At 47.6% G+C, this 21,307-nt stretch overlaps 1 protein-coding gene across 1 annotated transcript; it reads left to right on the top strand.

The window, feature by feature from the left end:
- Positions 1–19: 19 nt before the first annotated feature.
- On the top strand, positions 20–20,417 carry NDUFA11 (NADH:ubiquinone oxidoreductase subunit A11). The gene is made up of 4 exons (XM_036734818.1): positions 20–228; positions 11,826–11,918; positions 19,228–19,350; positions 20,177–20,417. Exons 1-4 carry the CDS (start codon positions 132–134, stop codon positions 20,287–20,289), a joined length of 426 nt encoding a protein of 141 aa, XP_036590713.1. The 5' UTR covers positions 20–131; the 3' UTR covers positions 20,290–20,417.
- Positions 20,418–21,307: the final 890 nt, after the last annotated feature.

The raw sequence follows: 21,307 nt of genomic DNA, 5'->3' as shown, positions 1-21,307 counted from the left end.
TTCTCGCAGAGGCTCTCAATAAAGTTGTGCAGATTTGTTTTCCGTAGCCTCACAGCGGCCTGACGTTGGCGCATGCGTGCCTCTTGCAGGACTTGGAGTAGCTGCCCTTGGGGCGGGACGAGGGGGTGATCATGGCGTCTTACCTGATGAAGGAATACTGGGACGCCCCCGATGGCACAGAATGCCACCGCAAGACCTATGTCACCACCAAGATGGGTGCCGCTATTGGTGAGGCCTGGGGGGAGAAACGAGTTCCACTGCTTGTGGGTCGTGGGAAGAAAGGGCCTCCCCCCAGGGGAAGGTCGGGGAATGAGGGGGGAATCTTCTGGGGTTACTACATCCGGGTTATGGGGGGGTGAGGTTTTTTTTTTCCTCCCTTCCAGGGGTCACTGCTTCCAGATCACGGGGAGGGGGCAATGAAGGTTTCCCAGGGAGAAGTGGGGGGGGAGGGGGAATCACTGTATCTGTGTTTTAATGGGAATGAGTCCCTCCCCCACGGAGGGATTAGGAGTGGAAAATCCCCTGGGGAACTCATTGGGAGTGAGGGGATGGATCTGCATCTAGGTTTGTGCACCTGAGGGTCCTCTGTCCACCTGCATTTGAGCCGCTGGAAATGGGAAACCCCCAGGGGTGTTATTGGGAGACCCCTGGGAGTCACTGAAAATGAAGACTTTCTCTGGGGTGACGTTTGCATGGGCATTTCTGGGAGTAAGGGGGCTTCCAGGGGGGTTATTGTGTCCCAAGTCCCATACATACAGGTATGTGAGGTGAATTTCTGGGCTAGGGTCGCGTGAGAGCGTTATGGGGGAGGACATTATTAAGAGAAGATGAACAATTCTCTCCAGGAATAGAGCTAGCAAGTCAAGTGACATTTATTCTTGGGATCTTGCAGGAGATAAATGCACAAGCTCCAGGGTTTGGATAGCAAGCAAGATGAAAGGGAAATCTAATTCAGGGAGGTAAATTTGTTGTTACAGAAATCACTGAGATGTGGAATAAGACCTATAGCCCTAGGTTTCATATGGCTCTGGAAGGGTAAGCCTCACTTAAAAGTAATTGAAGAAATTAGATAGGATTATGTATTAGAACTACATACTGACTTGAGAAATCTAGTCACCAGAGAGGTGAGGCATAGTAGAGGATATTTGGAGGAAGGTTCAGTGAAGGCAGAATTAGAAGAGTTATCAGTATACTACAGACCGTGTGGATCAAAAGGAAAGCTAGATGATTTCTGGCCATAAAACTGTCATGGAGACATAATATGATCAGTCACCCAAGATATCTGCTAGAGTTCTTTTTCCTAAAAGCAGAGCTACTAAGAAGTTATAGATTTAATGATTAAATTCTTCAAAAGATGGTGGAAATAATCAAGGGAGCTATTTTTCTGAATCCAGTTCTAACCAGTGACCTTGGTGTCCAGAAAAGGAAAATGATCCATGTTAAAAATTTTTGCTGGAGGAGAAAAGGAAAACCAGGCATTGTGTGACCTGAACTGGAGGCTTCAAAGCATGGTCTTCAGAGAGCAGCCTGAGTAGCATCCTATGGTCTAAAAAATCTACAAGGGATATAGATACAAACAAAACTATTCCAATAAGGAAGAAAATAGGCAGCTGCCTAAAGAGACTGATATGGGGAAATCATTGACCAATTCAGATATTTTTTAAAAGGGTTTGTATAAATAGATGATGGGGCACCTAGATGTTGAGGTGAATAGAGTGCACCTCCTGAGTCAGGAGGACCTGAGTTCAAATTGGGCCTCCAATAATTTACTAGCTGTGTGACCCTGGATGAGTCACTTAACCCTGTTTGCTTCAGTTTCCTCATCTATACAATGAGCTGTAGAAGGACATGGCAAACCACTCCAGTTATCTTTCCCAAGAAAGCCCCAAATGGAGTCATGGAGAATTGGACACGACTGAATAAGAACAATAATAGATGACCAATCAAGGACAAGTACCAAAAAACAAATATAAGTTATAAAGCTTCTCAGTGGGTGGGAGAGGAGCTGGAAGGAGGGAGAGAATTCAGAACTCAAAGAAAAAGTTATCAGAACTGTTTAAAGCTTAAGCTCAGTTCGGAATGATAGTAGATGCTAAAGATGGAAGCAAAAGAGCCATGGAGATATAGCATACGCTTAGAACGGATTGAATGATAGTGGGTAACAAAACAAAACTATAAAACTTTTATTTTGCTTCAGGTTTTTTCCCTACCAAAAAGAATGTTATTTGAACTGGAAAAGCTAGACCAAAACTAGTTATAATAGGGCATTGAGACCAAGATCCTACTCTTCCTTTCAATCAGCGAGATCAGAGTGAGGCTTAAAATAAACTACATCCTTGGGCCCTGAGAGAAGAGTAGGCATGTGCGATTGCTGAATTTCCAGAAGAGATTTTTGAAAAATTTTGAAAAATGAAAGTGGTACAGGACTGAAAAAAAAAAGGCACATCTTTACTCTTTGTTTTTTTAGGCTTGTGAAATCAATTCCTGGCAGAATTGTAGGATGTTATTAAAGGGATGGTTTGTGAGCACTTAAGAGAGAGGAGAATCAGTAAGATAGTGTGGCTTTCTTTAGAACGAGTCGTCTCAAACTAAACTTATTTCTGTTTTTATACCGCAGCAGACTGTTAGCTCAGAGGTTTACTATAGACTAGGCCTGCACAACCCATGGGCCGCAGGTTGTGCAGGCCTGCTATAGGCGTAAATTACTTGATTTCAAGAAAGCACTTTGATAGTTTCTCTTGCTGTCCTTGTGGGAAAGATTAAAAGATGTAGACCATATAGTAAAGGTATTGTGGATTTGGACCTCTTTGAATGACTAAACCGAAAAATGGTCATTAATGGCTCAAAGTCTCTAATAGAGAGGTCTTTAATACAATAGTGTCCCAGGAATCAAGCTTTGCCACAGTGCTGTTTAACATATTTATCAGTGATTTGGATAAAGGTATGACTCAGATTTATCGGATTTGCACGTAACACAGACCTGAGAGGGTTAGCTCATAAACACATTGGACAGCAATGTATTAAAAATACAGCTAGGTCATTGTGCTGAATCTTACAAAATGAAATTTAATAGAGACAAATGTAAACTTGATTTCCTGACCCCAAGTAAAAGGTTTAACAGTTTCAAGATGGGGATGAGTTGTGGCTAGACAACAGTTTGTTTGAAAGTGGTGTAGGGCGGGGTGTTTAACTTTGATGTGTGTCATGGACCCATTTGGCAGGGTGCTAAAGCCTATGGATCTTCTCAGGATATTTTTAAATACGTAAATTTATTATTTTAAATGTACAGAATTACAAAGAAAACCAAAAGTTAGTGAAAGTCAGCATGTAATTTTCTTGCCACTAAAGTTGATGGGTCCTTGAAATTTAATCACAAGACCCTTGGGGACCTAAGGGTAAGAACTCCTGATAGAGAGGTTATAGTGACTACAGATTCAGTGTGAATTAACAAACTGCAGCCAAAAAAAGATAAAAGAATCCTAAGCTGCATTAAGAAGCAGCTGCTGCTAGGGGGTGCCATAATGCACCATGTGGCCTGGAATCAGGAAGACCCGAGGTCAAATCCTGCCTCAGACACTAGCAGTATGACCTTGGGCAAGTCACTTAACTTGTGTCTCACTTTTCTCATTGGTAAAATAGGGATAACAATAACACCTACTTCCCAGGGTGGTTGTGCTTCTCAAATAAGATAATAATTGTAAAACCCTTTGCAAACCTTGAAGTGCTGTGTAAATAGTAGCTGTTGTTGCTATAGAGACAGACTGATGAAGCATTCATTAAGTACTTATTCTCCTTGACCTCTCCACAGCCTTTGACACTGTTGATCACAGTCCTCTTTGATACTCTCTTCTCTGGGTTTTCAGAACACCGCCCCTCCTGGTTCTCCTCCTACCTGACTGACCGCTCCTCCTCTGTCTCCTTTGCTCAGTCCTCCTCCGGATCACACCCTCTAACCATAGGCATCCCTCAGGGTTCTGTCCTGGGGCCTCTTCTCTCTCTATATACAGTCTCACTTTCACTTTGTGATCTCATTGGCTCCTGTGGATTTAATGACGTCTCTATGCTGATGATTCTCAAATCTGCCTGTCTTTCCGCATTCTCTCTGCTGACCTCCAGTCTCACATCTCCAGCTGCTTTTCAGACATTCTTGAACTGGATTCCGGTAGACATCGTATACTCAGTGTGTCCAAAGCAGACCTCATTATCTTTCTCCCTAAACCCCCCCCTGTGTCCTACCTTCCCTGTCATTACATGCCCTTTACAAGGGCAGTACCGTCCTCCCAGTCCTTAAGAGTCATCTTGGACACCTCACTGTCTCTGACTCCCCTCCTTCCTATATCCAGTTTCTTGGCCCGTCAGTTTCCCCTTTGAATCATCTCTCGAACATACCCCCTTCTCTCCTCTGACCCAGCCACCACTCTGGTGCAGGCCTTCATCACCTCAGACCTGAAGTATTGCAATATCCTTCTGCTGGATCTGCCTGCCACAAGCCTCCTCACTCCAGTCCATCCTCCATCCAGCCACTAAAGTGATTTTCTTAAAGCTCAGGTCCAGTCATATCATCCTCCCCCTCCTGTCAGTAAACTCTGGAGCCTTCCTGTTGCCTCCAGGATCAAATACAAAATGCTCTGTTTGACATTCAAAGCCCTTCGTGACCTAGCTGCCTCCTGCCTTTTCAGTCCTCTTACACTTTATTCCCCAGTGTGTACTCTTTGATCCGCTGTGCCATGAGCAAGACTCTCCATTTCTCAGCTCCAGGCACTTTCTCTGGCTGTCCCGCTTGCCTGGAACGCTTTTCCTCCTCTGCTACGCCTACTGACCTTCCTGGCTTCCTTTAAGTCCCAACTAAAATCCCATCTTTTACTGCAAGTCTTCCCCAACCCTTAATTTTAGTACTTCTATTAATTATTTCCTCTTTATCCCGTATGTACTTGCTTTGTATACATTTGTTTGCATGCTCTCTCCCCAGACTACAAACTCCTTGAGGCCAGGGACTATCTTTTGCATCTTTTTCTATCCCCAGGGCTTAGTGCCTGGCATATGTGCTTAATAAAGGTTTACCGATGGTTTGACATAAAGTAGTGCTCCTCACATATTTGTACACTGTCACTTATACATGTGTGCACACAGTGTCACACACATATATATCCTTTCCCTCATCCAGATGTGTGCACCCACACATACACATAGACACTAACCATCTTCATGTATTTAAATTATTGTCACATGGAAGGTTGAACTTGGCTTCAGAAGGCAGAAGTTGGAGCAGTGGGGGCAGGTTGTAGACTTGTTAGGAAAAGAGGCTGCTTAAGAATTATTCAAACCATCCTCAAATGGAATGGGCTGAATTCCCTCATAATTGGAGCTCTCCAAGTGGAGACTGGATTGATCTCTTCTTAGGGAGGTTATAGAGGGGCCTTGGGCTCCCATAAGGGTTGGCCTGGCTGCCCTCCAAGGGCCTATCCAACGCTGAGAGTCAGGGATTACTGGAACACCGACCTCATAGCTGAGCAGTATCTGAGTTTCCTGGAATCATCTTACAAGTTTGCTTTATCCATCAGGAAGGCGCTGATGATATCCTGAAGGCAGTGTGGTTTAATAGAAAGCATGCTGGCCTAGGCCTAACGGCCTGGCTCTGCTTTGTTGTTTGTGGGACTTGTGGCAGCTCACTTTACTTATTGGAGCCTTGGTTTGCTCCTCGGAACGTGGGAGGTTGTACTAAGGCTCCTTCCAGCTCTAAATCTGTGCTTTTGGGACTCCTCTGACAGAAAAGGCTTGCTAACGACAGGCCCTTTCTGCTGTTGACTCGCTCCTCCTGCCCTCCTCTGGAGACTTCCATGCCTATGGGAAAATGTCCATGCCCTAGCCCTTGCCTATGTTGGTGAGCTCCCTTGGTGTAGAGGAGACAAGAACCCAAACACACATCACTTAGGAAGAGAAGCAGAGAGCTTAGTAAAACTTAGGTGTGCCAGATCCCAGGGCAGCCTCCCCAAAAGACCACCACTGAAATCCCTCATCCCTTTCTCTGCTGTGGCCTGAGGACTGCCACACCTGAGGTCTAGCAACAGAAAACTGGTTTTATCCAATCCATTCCCCTCTGGTGATTGCAACCCCATTGTATCATTAGCCTTGGACCCCAGGTGCCTCATTTTAAGCCTTGATTCTTCCCTTGTGTCATTTAAAATGTTCCGTAATAAAGTCCTGTTGCTTTATGCATTGGAGTCCTGTATGACTTGTGTTTAACAAAACAAAACTCTTTTTAAGTCTTGAAAGTATTGGAATAGACCATAGTGGGCAGAATTAGAAAAGGTGAGTAGAACTTTTGCAGAGGTCGATATAGGCTCAGTATAAGGGCAAACTTCCCACTAATTGTTACAACATTAGTGGCTTCAGTTCCCCTCTGGGGAATATTTCAGTCGATTCCTATTGAGCAAGGACTTGGGTCACTTGCCTTCTGAGTTTTTGGGAGGTAGGGGGTGTCTAGGGTAGGTATGGAGAAGTCCTTTATCTGGCTTCCTTTGGGGGGTGGGGGATACACATCACAGCCCCCCCCCCAGCTTAGGCTCTTAATTACTGTCTGGATTTTCTTGCCTCACCAGTAGGCTTTCTGCCCTGGAGATATCACTGCTGCATGAGGCCCCTTTCCTGGTTGGTGAGGTCTGTACCTGGACCACCATTCTTCTTTCCCTCCAGGCTTGACTCTCTGGTTTTCTCTACCTCTTCAACAGCACCCCTTCCCTCCCCTCCCCCACTCTCTAGATCCCCTTGATATATAATCTTTATTAGGATGTAAGGTTCTTGAGGGTAGGGACTGTCTTAGTTTGTTTGCATTTGTATCCGGTGCCTGGCATATCCTAAGCGCTTTAGTAAATGCCTTATATGGCCGCACGAGTCTTTTCAGCCTTATATAGCGCTTTGAGTTGAGCTCAAAAGAAAGGCCCTTCCAGACATAGGGAATAATGTGAGCAGAGGCAGAGTTGGGAGAGCCTAAGCCGTGTGTGGGGAATAATAGTTGTTCCACTGAGTGTAGTGTGTGTTTTAGGGAGAAATGAAATGTAGCAGATTTTGGAACACCTTAGTGCCAGACAAGAAGACTGAAGCACAGGTCTGCTGGCTCTGAGCCCCGTGTCCTTTCCATTGCACTCACCTGAGTGCACTCTGACACAAGGCAAAACGCTTTCCTGTGGGGCCAGACTCTGTAGATCCCACCCAAAACAACCAGTGTAGGTCAGTGTAGTGGTCTTGAGTTCTTTTCAGTCCGACTCTTCCTGACCCCTTTTGGGGTTTTCTTGGCAGAGATACTGGAATGGTTTGCTATTTCCTTTTCCAGCTCATTTTACAGATGAGGAAACTTGAGGCAAATAGGGTTAACTGACTTGCCCAGGGTCACCCAGCTAGCAAGTGTTTGAGGTCAGATTTGAACTCAGGAAGATGAGTTTTCCTGACTCGGCCCAGGGCTCTGTGTTCTATGGCGCCACCTAGTGCTCATCTTGGGATGTGGCAAAATGGAATTGAACACTTAGTCGCTGTTAATTATTTAAGTTTTATGCTTCTTCAGTGTTTTAAATTGTGGATATAAATGGGGCTGCTTGGGGACGTATATTAAAGCAGCCCCAACAGCGTTGCTTTGCGTGGTAGGCCCTGGGACCTAGGGGCTGTGCTACCTTGGACAGGTCTCATGACCCCTCTGTGAAATGAGAAGATGGGACTAGACAATTTAGAGGGCACTCGTGAGGAAGGTCCCTGTGGTAGGCTGTTACATTGGTCTGTCTTTGTGTATACTGCTAAAAGGGAAAGGGAGAAGAGGAGGATAGCGTGATGTGCTCTTCTTGCATGGCTCAGAGAGAAGAATTGTATAGTGAAAGAGGAGGGAAGCCTGTCCTGGCCTCGCTTTCCCAGTATGCCTCGTAGGAGGGCTGGAAGCCCCTGAAAGGGGGAGGGGAGAGGGTGGCCCTGCTCTTTTCAGCAGCCTGCCCTGGACCTCACCTCACAGACAGAGCGCATATGCACGGGATGTACAGACAGGCTGGCTCGCAGTGAGGCGGTATGTTTAGTGTTCACTGGGGATCTGTCTAAACACTGGGATAACCCGTCAGGGCCAGGAATGAATCCACTCCACTCAGCGCCAGCCAGACCCAAACTCTGGTCCTGAGGCCAGTTCTGGGCTCCGCCCTGCATAGAAGCCAAGCACATCACAGGGGGATCAAGGGCTGGAAAATGTGACCTGAGTGGAAACGTTGGAGGCTAAGGCAGGGAGGCCCCCTAGAAGGGGGCTGCAGGCAGCCAGGTGTGAAGTGATCCGGCTCGAGAGTGCAGCTGCAAGGATGGCGACGATGGGCTGGGTATGAGCAAGGGAGGAGAGAAATTGGCAGCGCTTCACTGTGGAGCAGCTGTCGGGGCCGAGCCAAAGATGGGGCCCCAGGGGAGAATGGTGCCATTGATGCCGACAGGGAGGTTAAGAAGAGGTAACAGCTTAGGGGGCCTCCACTTTGGACGTGAAGCTTTTGTTGTTTGGGGGACAGCCACGTGGAGGTGTTCTGTACATACCACATGTCAAAAAGCATGGAAGATGAGAAACTAGGACTGGGAAGTCAGTGTAGTGGGAAGAGCCCTGAGCTGGGCTGCAGGAAACCTAGGTCCTGGGCACTGGCTCTGCCACTCAGTTGTGTGATTCACCCTTCTGGGCCTCACCTGTAAAGTGAAGGGGCTGGGCTGGTGAGTGCTGAAGTCCCCTCTGGCTACGATTTTCTGAGGATGTCCTCAAGATTCTGTGAGGTGTCGGTTTGGTGGCGTGGTGCAGGGCACGATGGTGCTTTAAGGATTCCAGAGCACCAGACATTTTATCCTTGCAGTAATCTTAGGGCATAAGATAGCTTCATTTTCCAGACGAAAAGAGTGAGTGACGTAGCTCACATCCTAAACCTAGGAAGTGTCTGAGGCAGGATTTTCATCCAGATCTTCCAGGATCCAAGTCCGTTCTCCCACACTGCCTCTCCAGAGCCCTGGGTGGGACTTAACAAGAAGGAAAAGCAGAACAACCTTTGTCATCTCGGAACCTTCCTTTGCTTTGCTGTAAGATGAAGGGATTGCCCCCAGGGAGCCTCTTAAGTATCATGATCCTTTCTTTCTCTGGAGATATCTCTCCTAGCTAGTGTTAGTTGTAACTGTGTGTTGTGTGTGAATGAATTTCCCTGTGTAGGTGAGTATAGAGGCCAAGAGCAAGCCTTTCGGAATAAGAGGAGAGAACTTGGAGACCTGAGAAAAACCAGGCAGGCTCCGGGGAGTGGCAGCTAATAGTAGGCTAGCCCCTTTGTGCCACTGAGGCGCTGTGTGACCTCGATTCTTCTCTAGGCCTCGTTTTCCTTTATTCTAAAATGGCGATTGAGCAGTTAGTAGACACTTACCGCGTGTGAGTCACTGCAAGATGCAGGCCCTCCTCACCCAGTTTAAAATCTAGGGGGGAGATGAGGCATGGAGACATTAAGTCATAGAAGGCTCTGTATTGCATGTCCAGAGAACAGCCCAGATAGGGCTATAGGGTTCAGAGAGGAGAGGGTCAGTAGGACATGGGAAGGGAGAGTCCAGAAAGAAGGTGACCGGAGAAAGGGGGATCTTGAGCTAAGCTGTAAAACATGGTTACGGATAGATTAACCTACTCAGTAAACCCCCCAGATCTACCTCGGGCTTTCTCACCTCTGAGCTCTGCTCATGGTGTGAAAGGGAGCCAATTTGGTGGAAAGATGACACGAGTTCAAACTCCAGCTCTGATACTTCCTGCCTGTGGGCAGATTCCTGAAGCTCTCTTGGCATCACTTTCCTGATCTGTAAAATTGGAATGGTGGTGGTGGTGGTGACGGTGACGATGACGATGATGTTCCTACTTCCCCTGTTTGTCAGCATAAAGCCCTTTAGTTATCTCCCTCACCCTTAGCCCCTCCGTGTGGAAAGTTTTAATCCTAGCCATACTTCTTCCCAAATGATATTTGTTGATTAAATGGAGCTAATAAAGCTTGTACTGTCTGTCTCACAGGGTGGTTGTAAAGGAACCAGTCTGTGCCACACTGTGCTAGGTGCTGGGGACACAAGTACAAAGAATGTTCGAAGTGAGTTCTCATTCTATTGGCAGACCCAACAAGTGTGTATGTAAATATATGCAGAGTGAATCTAAAGAGATGGAAACAGACAGGAGATAGTTCAGTGGAAGGTAGTTGGTGGGCACTGGCAGCCGGGAAGGCTCCATGCAGAAGGCAGCACTTGAGCTAAAGCTTGAAGGAGAGGGAGGAGATATGGAAGATGCCACTGAGGGGGGTGGATGGAGGATGTTCCATGCATGAGGGCTGACCATTTCGCAGGTTCCAGAGATCTCATATAGGGGAAAGAGGCCTATACCCCCAGATTGTGGGGTGCAAGGAGCATCACGTACAGTGAGTCTGGAAAGGCAAGCAGAACAAAGGATAAGATATGTTTTATCTTAGAAGCACTAGGGAGCCACTGGAGTTTATTGAGCAGGGTAGTGATGTGGTCAGATAAATCTTTAAGGAGGTACCTGATGATAGTTGTCACAAGTTCCTTGAGTACAAACCAGAGCCTGCCTGGTTTTTCTCAGGTCTCTGAGCTCTCTCCCTTTATTCAGAGAGGCTTAGTCTTCAGCCCCTTGCTCTTAACTTCTATACTCACCTACCAGGGAAATTCATTCACACATAACACACAGTTACAACTAACACCAGGCAGGAGGAATAACAGTTTAGACCCCTTGTGCTTTGTACATGCTAAGTATGTAAAAATGTTCAAATTAAACTGAAGTGCATTGCTAGGCCCAGATTCAAATCCCGTCTCTGCCATTGAAGAGCTCTGTGACTTGGCCACATCATTTGACTTCTCTGGGCCTCAGTTTCCTTATCTCTAAAATGAGCGTTTAGATGAGCTGGCCTTTGCAGTCCCTCCCAGCTCTGAATCTATGATCTTTCCATGGCCAACCTCGTGATCAGCCTGCTGGAATAAGGATACTCCCTGGATGGCAAGGTCCTCCCAATGTGCCTCTTGGTGGGTGACATTGTCCCAGTTGCATCACACCCCAGAACGTTAGAGTTACCCTCAGAAAAATCCATGATACCCCAACAGCCGAGTCATTCACATGGGTGAAGAATGGCCCTTGTCCAGGCTACCATGGTGTTGGCTAGAAATCATGGAGTTAGTCCGTCACTTCACATGTTTGGGTCGGGCAGCCTCTGTAGGGGGACAGTGAGAAAGACTCAGATTGAGCTGGGGGAGATGGCGGAGCATTGGAGAAAGCATACGTGCTGTGGTGACCCGTAGCCCCTTCCTAACACAGCAGCCTCCACTTTTGACACCAGAACTCTTCCAGGAATCTTCTGTATTTGTACATTTTGGGACTGACACACCTTCTGAGGACTCAGAGTTACAGGCGACCCCCAAGTTCGTTGGAGAGCTGCAGGATGGGCACAAGCAGGTTGTTGGAGTATATTTCCAACTGACTGATGCATAAGGCGTAGCCTAAAGAGAATCTGTGATTGGAAATCAGTGGGTCACTTGGGAAGTAAGAGCAGGGACAACAGCTGGCCAGCTTGGGTATGGCACTGGTCCCCAGGAAAGGTAAACATACCTACAGCAGTGCCTCTCACAGGTGAGGGATCCTCTCCCAAAGATTCAAGCCGCACTGGCTGGAAAGGCATGAATGGGTTATGATCTGAACTGTGGGGTGGAGTACTTGCTTCAGTGAGGTCATAGGTCCATTGAAGGAATGAATTAAATTGTTACTTGTTAATGAAGAACAGTGTTTAACAAGAAACATTTTCTTTTTGCAGGCTTGGTGGCATCTGCCTACCACCTTGTATTTGTCCCACCTGAATCATCTGCTGAAGCAGTGTTAAGGGCTGGGAAGTTTACATTCTCCATGGGTAAGAGACTTCCCTGATGTGCCTGCCCCCACCTCCATGCTTCTCTCTTATTGCTTCCCTGTGTTTACCCTCTTGGCTAGTTAGTCTGAACTGCCTTGAGGACAAGGGCTGTGGTTTTTTAAAATCTTTATATCCCCCACACCTAGGGCAGGACCCAGGCAGAATCAGTTCAGTGGATGAGGGAGTGACTCCCTTGCATTTCCCATAAACTCCTCTAGGGAAGGGAGATGCGGCATTAGCACAATTTGTGTCCCTAAAACACAGCTGGGGACAGGGTCTCCCACAGAGAGAGTGAATGAAGAAATGAACGTCTTCCCAAGGAGACTTGGGACTGCTCCGGGGCAGTTCTTGTAGCTCTGTGTCCCCCGTGTCAGCCCGGCGGGGAGCTGGCAGGGGGCCGAGGGCACTGGTTGGGATGTGAAGAATGCTCTGGCTCAGGCTTGTTATCTGTAGATGGGTGCTGCCACATGACCCAAGACACCTTCCACACAGTTGCCCAGCAGCCTGGGAGCTGGGGTGGACTCAGGGCTCTCCTTTCCGACTGTGGTCCTCTTTCCACAGGGTCATGCTGTTTACACTATCTCCTTTCCCACAATCAGTAGCACCTCTGGAAAGCCTGAGCTCTGGGCAGAGGGGCCTGGCCACACTTTAGTCTGGGGCAGCTCGGCAGCGTAGATAGAGGCGAGATTTGAAGTCAGTGGACATGAACCATCCCAGCGACTGGCTGTGGGCTTGTGAGCAGTATCTCAGTTTTCCCATCTAGAAAAGAGGGGCGATAATTCTCACATTCCCCACGTCTTTTGGTTATGAAGGAAGTGCTTAGCCAAACTTAAAGCACTATAGGGGTACTGTTGTTTCTATGATCAATCCCAGTACCTGTAGATGTAGCATTGTCAGGCCTAGCATCGAGGCATATGCTACTACTTCCTGCCCCCTTCCCCCTGACTGGGTGAAGGCACGCACCATCAGAAGCTGTGACATTGAATCGCCAAGCTCTTGCCTGTCTCTGTAGTTTCTCTCTGACCTAGATTGCCACGAGCCTTTCTTAACTGAAGCAGACTTGCTGGATCCTGGAGTGGAACAGCTCTGCAGAGGGCTCTCCTGAGGGCCTGTCCTGGGCCCCGCTCGCTCCTTGCATGAATCCATCTGTGTCTCCAACTGAATTTCATGATGATGCCTCAGACTCAGTCATTCCCCAGCTCAGCCCCCCACCCCCAACACCCCCCAGCTCTGCCGTCTGACTCCCTCCAATGAAATGACTGTCCTCTTATGGTCTCAGCTTTGTAGCGTTGGAGTCATCTTTGATTTCTTCTCCCTCACCCCCTACTGTCCAGTTAGCTCCTCTTTTACCTCTGTGGTGTCCGAGATCTGTCCATTCTTTACTCCCACCATGCCCAGGCACAGGCCCTTTCCAACACTTGGTTGGATTTTTCTAGTTGGCTCCTAATGGGCCTCCTTGCCTCCAGCCTTACATGCTGCAGCCCCAGGAATCTCCCTAAGCCCTGCTCCATTTGTAGCACTACTTTATTAAAAACCTTAGTGCTTTCTCCTTGCTTATTAAATAAAGTCCTCATTCCAGCTCCTCTGTTATCTGATTGCAGCCCACAGAGCCATAGGCCTCCCTAAGCTGGACCCCTCTCTCTTTGGCCCCTGTTCTGTCCTCATCCTGCCCCTGTGCGTTTGCTGATGCTGTCACCCATTCTAGAGGGCACTCATCCTTCTCTGTCCCCACCTCTAGCTGCTGGAAAAGTCCCTCTGTCCAGTCCTATTAGATTAAGGTGTACTCAAGACCTCTGGGTTTTGTATAGCACTTGTCTGGGTCTCTCCTTGGCAGTGGCCTCGGTCTCTTGCATCCTGATTTTTGTACTTGTTCCCCAGTAATTAGATTGTAAATTTCTTGAGAGGAGGGTCTGTATCCCATCCATCTTTGTCTCCCCAGGGTCCAGCATGGGACCTTGTACTTTGTAGGCACGTGATAAATTGTTGTGAAAATAGAGGTATATTAGAGCCCAAGTCCATGGTTTCCTCTCCTCTTTGGAAGGGGGCTTGCCCTTCTCATGCCCCCTCCCTGAGCTATCCCTAGAGCATTGTCCAAAGTGTCTCCCACAAGGCACATGTTCTTTGAGAAATCTTGTTCTCTCCCGAGCACCTTGCTAAGTCCTCCGAAGAGAGCTGAGTGTGCAGTGATCTGTGGTGATTACGAATTTCCATGGCCAGTTTCCATTTGATAAGAAGAAGACACTGGGCTCCACAATGATGCATGGCCTGTCATGATGAGGGGCAGTCCCTGTGGTATCTCCCCCTCCCTTCGCCAGACCTGCACCATCCTGAACTCCACTGCCTTGTCATAAGGTCAAGGGTGGCATTGAGATGCGCTTGAGGTAGAGCAGATGGCAGACTCTCATAAGCAGTCATACCCCAAACCAGAGTGAAACTGGGAAATGTTTAACAAAAGAAATAATATCCAAGACAAGCTAGATAATGTTCATTGGCGATTTTCTAAGTCAAGTGTGACACTGCTGGAGTGCTTATTTCAGAATAGTGATCTCCTCTTCTCTTCCTGACATCTGGAGGGAGAGACTAGGTCATTGTCTACAAGGCCTGGGAATCAGGATACCAGAGTCCTGGTTCTGGCTCTCCCCACCCACTGTGTGACCTTGGCTTTGAGCATCAGTTTGTGTGAAATGTGGAGACAGTGTGAGTCATGGGGAGAGCAGAGCACTGAAGACCCAGGTTTGAATCCTTCTTCCAACACTTAATAGCTATGCTATCAAGTCATGGGAGCACCATAGTGGAGAGCTGGCCTGATGGCTGGGAGGGCCTGAGTTCAGATCCTGTCTTAGGGACCCTGGGCAAGGCCCTTTGCTTCTCAGGACTTGGGGCAACATGGAGTGCCAATGAGGAGCTGACCTGCCCTGGCTAAGGGAGACCCTTGCACCCCGTGATGACCTCTCAGGTTCAGCCCTGTCCCTGGGGAGGTCCCTGCCAGTTCTGACAGCTGGGATTCTCTTCCTCACTGGCATTTATGAGGCATTTTCAGGGTTGCAAAGCCTCCTTCTTTGTTACAACAACCCTCTGAGCCAGGGACTGTGGTAAGCCCTGCCCTAGATTCTCCAGGAGGGAGAGTGCCAGCCCAGGCCTCACCTTAACACTAAAGCTCTGACACCGGGCCATACTGCCTATGTAGTTCACAGATGGGAGGGAAAATAGAGGCCCAGGGAAGGAAGTGACTTGCCCAAGGTCATACAGTGAAGTGTCAGAGAGAGCCAGTACTACAAGCCAGATCTCCTGGCTCCCAGGCCAGGCATTTGCGGGTCTAGGCCCTCACCTAGGTTCTGGTAAAAGTATTCTCTGCAAACTGAAGTTTGGGAGTCCTAACGGGCCTGATGAGGCCAGATTGGACAGAGGGCTGTCAGCAAAAATTTGCTGAGTATCTGCCTGGCGCTATGGGGAGTGTTCACTTGCAGAGCTGTACTGTTTTCAAAGTGCTTCCTTCACAGCCACCCAGTGAGGTAATCAGTGCAAACATTCTTTTTCTCATTTCCCCCCTCCCCCTCTTTCCCCTAGTTCAAACCTTTGTGAACTCCTGGTGTAGAAACTCCCTCCACCAATGCAAGTTGGCATCTCATCTATATCTTAGAATCATAAGAGAAACTACAAGATCCCTATTATGCAGAAGACTGAGGGCCTGTCCTGTGATCACGTAGTAAATAAATGTCAGGGCCTGTTTTCCACACCAGTCTCCTCACTCCTACATTCAGCACTGTTTCTGCCACCGAATGAAAATGATTTAGTTATAGCTTCTCCTGAAATATAACTTGGAGCGTCGTCTCCCTGGCAGTTGGGGGGAAGGAGGGGCTGTGCCCTCTCAGGAAGGGCTAGTCTCTGAGAGAAAGAAGGGTCACAAAAGAGATTGATTGATAAACAAGAGAGAGCAATAAATGAGTATATGAAATGTATATGGCCCAGGAGCTCTAGGGGGCGGCCCCCGGGTATGTGCTCATCCTCTCTCCTGCTGTTCTAATGCTTTTCTTAGAGATACAGATGAAGCCACAGAGAGCAGGTTTCCCAATTTCCAAGTGATGGATGTCACCCAGGTAATCCCATTTTGTCATTCTCAGGTGCACTGGCCATTTGTCCACATGAACTGTCCTAATGAATGTCCCCTTTGTCTTTTCCCAGAGGAAGCCAGGCAGCATAAACAGCCCCAGGCTTTGCTCCTTAATCTTTATATAGCTTTAAGCAACTCACTTTTCCTCGGCAGCAGAATGAAGGTTGTACTAGATGACCTCCAAAGGCCCTTCCAACTCCAGATCCCATGATCCTAGCAAGAAGAAGACATGGTCTCTGCCCTCAGGAGCTCCCCAGATGGGTAGCACACGACCGCAAACCTTGAACTAGCATGAGTCGGGAATTTGTGTGCGGGAACCCTGCCTCAGACCTATATTATCTGTGAGACCTTGGGCAGATCACTGAACCTCTCTGAGGCCCAGTTAGGAGGGGGTTGGATTTGGTAACCTCTCCAGTACCTTCCTACCTTTAAACCTATGATTCTGTGGTCCTGGATTCTATGGTAGGACATTAGAGTGAAAGCAAGGAGAGTTACCCTTCTTCGGCTCACTTGCTGTTTGACCTTGGGTAGGTCATTGCCTCTCCATCTCAATTTCATCCTTCTGAAGGGGGAAGTTAAGACTAGGTGATGGTAAGATCTCTCACGGTTAATACAGAGTTGCACCCTATATTGCATAAGGAGATAGTAAGGGAGTGCTCAGCTGCTCCTCTTCTAGGGTACCCAGGAAGGAGCTGCTGCGATGGCCGAGCCAATGATACAGGAAAGATCACAAAGAACAGGAGAGAGACCTCAGGGCTGGAAGCAAATCTTGTTGAGTCACTGGCCCTAAACTGATCCTGAGGAGCCAGCCTGGCTTCATCAAGAACAGTGTGTCAGACTAGTGGTCATTTTCTTTGTTGGCAGCATTTTGAGCTCAATTAGGAGAATGTTCTAACCAAAGGGTCAAAGATTCTGAGCAGGAAGATGCCTTCGAGGTCATATGGTCCAATCCCCTTGCTTTAGAGACATAGCTTTTAGCAAAGCATTTGATAAAATTTCTAATGCTATCTTTATGGACCAGATAGAGACATATGAGCTTTCAGAATTGTTTGAATGAGTAGACCTAAAGAATAATCAAATTGGAATATCAAATATCAAATCAAATTGGAAAATCAATATCTTCCAATATCAAACTTGAAGAAATTCTTTGTTATATGGTATAATGGAGTGGGGTGGGGGAGAGCTGGGACTAGGGAGGGGAAATTAGGCAGTATAAAAAAAAAAAGATCTCCACAAAAATTTTACATCAAATAAGAGAGAGCTCCCTAGGGGGATTGCCCCAGGAGTTTGTGCCCAGCCTTGTTATGTTTTAATACTTTCAGTGGTGATCTAGATGAAGCTGCAGAGAACGGAGCTATCCAGTTTCCAAATGACTCTGAGCTGGGAGGGCTAGCCAACACATTGATGACTGGAGAGCTGGCCAGGCCAGAAAGGGAATGGGCCGGATCTGCCCATCCAGCAGTTGAAAGTAATAATGATAAACCCTAGCGTTTCCTTAGTGCTTTAAGGTTTGGAAAGCACTTCACTCATTTGACTTGACTTGTTGTATCACTCCATGGATTTTCTTGTGACAATTCAGACCCCAGCTTGTCCACGTCTCCTCATCTTGTCTAACTCTGTCCTTCAGTAAATTCTTTACGGAGGATTCACCCAGTGCCCTGAAGACCTTTTAGTGTAGAGGTCCTTAGTCCATGAATGTGTATGTGTCTTTAAATATTTTAAAATATTTTGATAATTTTGTTTCAAGATAGTTTTCTTTGTAAATGTGTTTTGTTTTTTTTGCATTTAAAACCATTATTCTGAGAAAGGGTTTGTCTATAGGCTTTACCAGACTGATAAATTATGGGGGGCTGGAGGGTGGGGTGAACTATGACACACTAAAGCTAAGAATCCCTGCTCTAATGTTTTACAGTCCTTTAACATTTGTTAAGTAGTAGTGCAGTGCTCAGACTGACCATGTGTTCTTTGCTCTCAGGCCACCTCCATTTTCAGTCATACATTTTTTTGATACCTTTTATGCCATTTCTGGCATACAGGCCATTGTTGGTAATGTGCTGCAGTCTATTTCCGGCCTACCTGCATCTCTGCCTTGCTCTTTGGGCCGTCTGGAATCTTTATTTTTTAGCCATTGTGGTGTTCTATGATTCAGTCTTAGCATCAATGAAAAAATAGTCTAATTGGATAACATTGAATAAAGTTAAATGTAAAGTTCTGTTTTTGAGTTTAAAAAGTCAAGTTCATATGTAAAAAGTGGGAGAAGTATAGCTAGACATGTGAAAAAAAACTGTGTGGGTTTGGAGGACTGTGCACTCTATGAGTCAGTGTAGCAACATGGCAGCCAAAAGAGCCCCTGGAATGTTGGGCTGCATTAAGAGAAGGGCAGAGAGCCCAGAATGAAAGAGGTCAGGGCCCTTCCACTCCACCCTGATCACACCATATCTGAAATACAGGGGTCAGGCCAGGTGCCATATTGGAGGCAGCATTGAGTCCCTGGAGAATGTGCAGGAGGAGGGTGGCATTGGTGAGAAAGAGCCTTGAGAACCAACTGAACCAACTTAAGCTGGAGAAGAGAAGACTCAGGGCTCACAAGATGGCGGGCTTTGAGAATTTGAAGGCCTATCCTATGGAAGAGGGATCATGCTTAGGCAGTCTGGTCGCAGAGGGAAGAGCTAGGACTGATGGATGGAAGTTGCTGAAAAGGTTGAGGTGCAGCGGTTGGAAAAAATAATTAAAGTTATTCAGGAGTGAAATGGGTTGTCTTGGGAAGCCATCGGAAGCCAGGCATGCCCCTGGCTAGAGGAAGATTGCCTCACCACTTGTCATGTTATAGAGGGGTTTCTTGGTCTGGTACAGGTGGGAGGGACTAGGTGGCTTCTGAGATTTTGTGATTCGCTTAGGTCCCTGCCACTTCTGGCATTCTGTGGTTCCAGCCAGTTTGGAGTTTTTCACTCAGGGCATATGTGACCTTGGGCCATTCTCCTCTAGGCCTCAGTTGTCTCATCTGTAATGTAATAAGGGGTTGGCTTCTTTGGGCTCTTGAGAAGAGTCTTCTCAGTCCACATCTATGATTTAAATTCTTTTCTTGGCCTTGAAAACCTTTGCATCTGTGTTTTTTGTCTCTCTTGAGCAGGAGAGATTTTTGTTGGTTTATGTTCTTATTGCTTTCTTTCCTGTTCTCCCCCTCCCCTCTAATTCTAGCTGCCATAGGTGCCATATTTGGGATCACTTCCTGTGTCAGTGCTCAAATTCGGGAAAAACCAGATGACCCCCTGAACTACTTCTTTGGAGGCTGTGCTGCTGGCATGACCCTCGGGGCCCGAAGTAAGTCCGAGGCAGGGTTTTTGTAGCCCTGCCCACTGACTCATGGCTGAATTTGCTGTTCCAAATCTCCCAGTCCTATGAATTAAAAGGGCTGGAGGACCCTAGGGTTCAAACTCATTCAACCCCCTCATTTTCCAGCTGAGGAAACTGAGGCTAAGAGCCAAAGTGACTCATACAGGAAATGAGTAGGGGAGCGGAATTCAAACCCAAGTCTTCTGGCTCTGCATCTTTCCATTATACCAGATTGCCTCCGTGTTCCCTCCAGATCCAGTCTCTGACTCTGTAAGCACAGGGCTTGAATTTAGTGACCTCTCAGACCCCTTTTAGCTTTGGTAATGGTCTGATAACTGGGTCCTGATTAGTGGTGCCCACTCTGATCTTCCTTGATGGAACAATCCAGGGGCTAGAGTGAGGCTTAGGGGTTTTAACCTCTGTGCCCCATAGAGGGGGCCTAGGGGCAGGAAGTCTGTTTTTTTGCCATCTTGACAAGAGAAATTAACTTGCCCAGGGTGACCCAGGTGAAGCTGGGGCCTGTTGGCCAAGAGCCTGCTCCTAGGCTCATTCACCCCTCTCCTTGGCCTGGCCTTCCAACAGAGGCCATGTCCCTTTGTGAGCTGGGACAAGTCATGGGATCCCATTGGGCCTTGAGCTTTTTATTTACGAGGTGAGGGAGTTGAGTCCTGTGAAGCCCCCTTTCTCCCTCCAAATCTAAGGATGCTAGAAACGCTTTGGCTTGGCTTGCGGAGGAGTGTGGGCAGGAGGGTGCGTGGGTGGATGTCCAGACTAGTGCTCCTGGCCCTGCCACCTGACTCTGCCTTTCTTTCAGTGCACAGCTATACCAGCGGAGCAGCAGCGTGTGTGTACATGGGCACTGCCGCTGCCCTTTTGAAGGCGGGCAAACTGGAAGGCTGGAAGCTGGCCAGCGGGCCCCGAATCTAAGCCATCAATGTCTTTATCAGGTGTTTTGTAAAAAAGAATCGATATATAGTAACCCTACTCAGTGTTTCCCCAAACAATTTCCTTATTCTCCTCTGATGTTAAATAAAGCTTGGAACAACTTGATGCCATGTTGAAGTTGCCTTCTTCTTTGGTCAGACACTGCACCCATCCTTCCTGTGGATTGGATGTGGCCAGGTGGCCGAGGGCCGAGAACTTTTCATTGCCAAGTTAATGGTTGTCAGAGAGCTTTGAAAAGTTTCCAACTGCCTTTCAGACATCTTGAACTATATGTCCAGTAAACATTGAACTCAGTCATCTTCCCCCCTAAGCCCTGCCCCCACCAGGCTCATAGCCAAGGAGTCATCCCAGACTCACTGTGTCTCCCCCCACCCCCCACCCCCCGCCACCTCCCCCCGGAATCAAGCTGTCGATCTCCACTCTACCCTATCTCCCCAGTACGCCCACTGTCTCCTCTGACACTGCCAGGACTCCAGTGCAGGCCTCATCACCTGGAGGGTCGCAGTAGGTGCTGCCGTATCTGTGGACTCAAGTCTCTCCCCACTCCAGTCTGTCCTCCATTCAGCCGCTGAAGTAATTTTCCTAAAGTGCAGCTTCAACCATGTCACCTCCCTATTCAGTAAACTGCAGTGGCTCCCTATTGCCTCCAGGATCAAATACAAAATGCTCTGTTTGACATTCAAAGCCCTTTGTGACCTGGAGCCCTCCTGCTTTCCCGGTCTTCTCATCTCTTACTTCCTGCCATGTAGTCTACAATCCAGTGACACTGGCCTCCCAGCTATTCCACAAACAAGATACTCCATCTCTTGGCTCCAGGCATTTTCTCTGTCTGTCCCCCATATCCGAGATGTTCTCCCTCCACCTCTCTGACCACTGATCTCCCTAGCTTCCTTTGAGCCCCACTGAAAATCCTGTCTTCCACAGGAAGTCCTCTTCAATCCCTCCTAATTTTAATGTCTTTCCTCTGTTAATTGTCTTTTATTTATCCTGTATAGAGCTT

This window comes from Trichosurus vulpecula, chromosome 1 (assembly GCF_011100635.1).
Source record: "Trichosurus vulpecula isolate mTriVul1 chromosome 1, mTriVul1.pri, whole genome shotgun sequence".
NCBI classification, from domain to species: domain Eukaryota; kingdom Metazoa; phylum Chordata; class Mammalia; order Diprotodontia; family Phalangeridae; genus Trichosurus; species Trichosurus vulpecula.
This window is presented reverse-complemented; position numbering and strand designations above follow the sequence as displayed.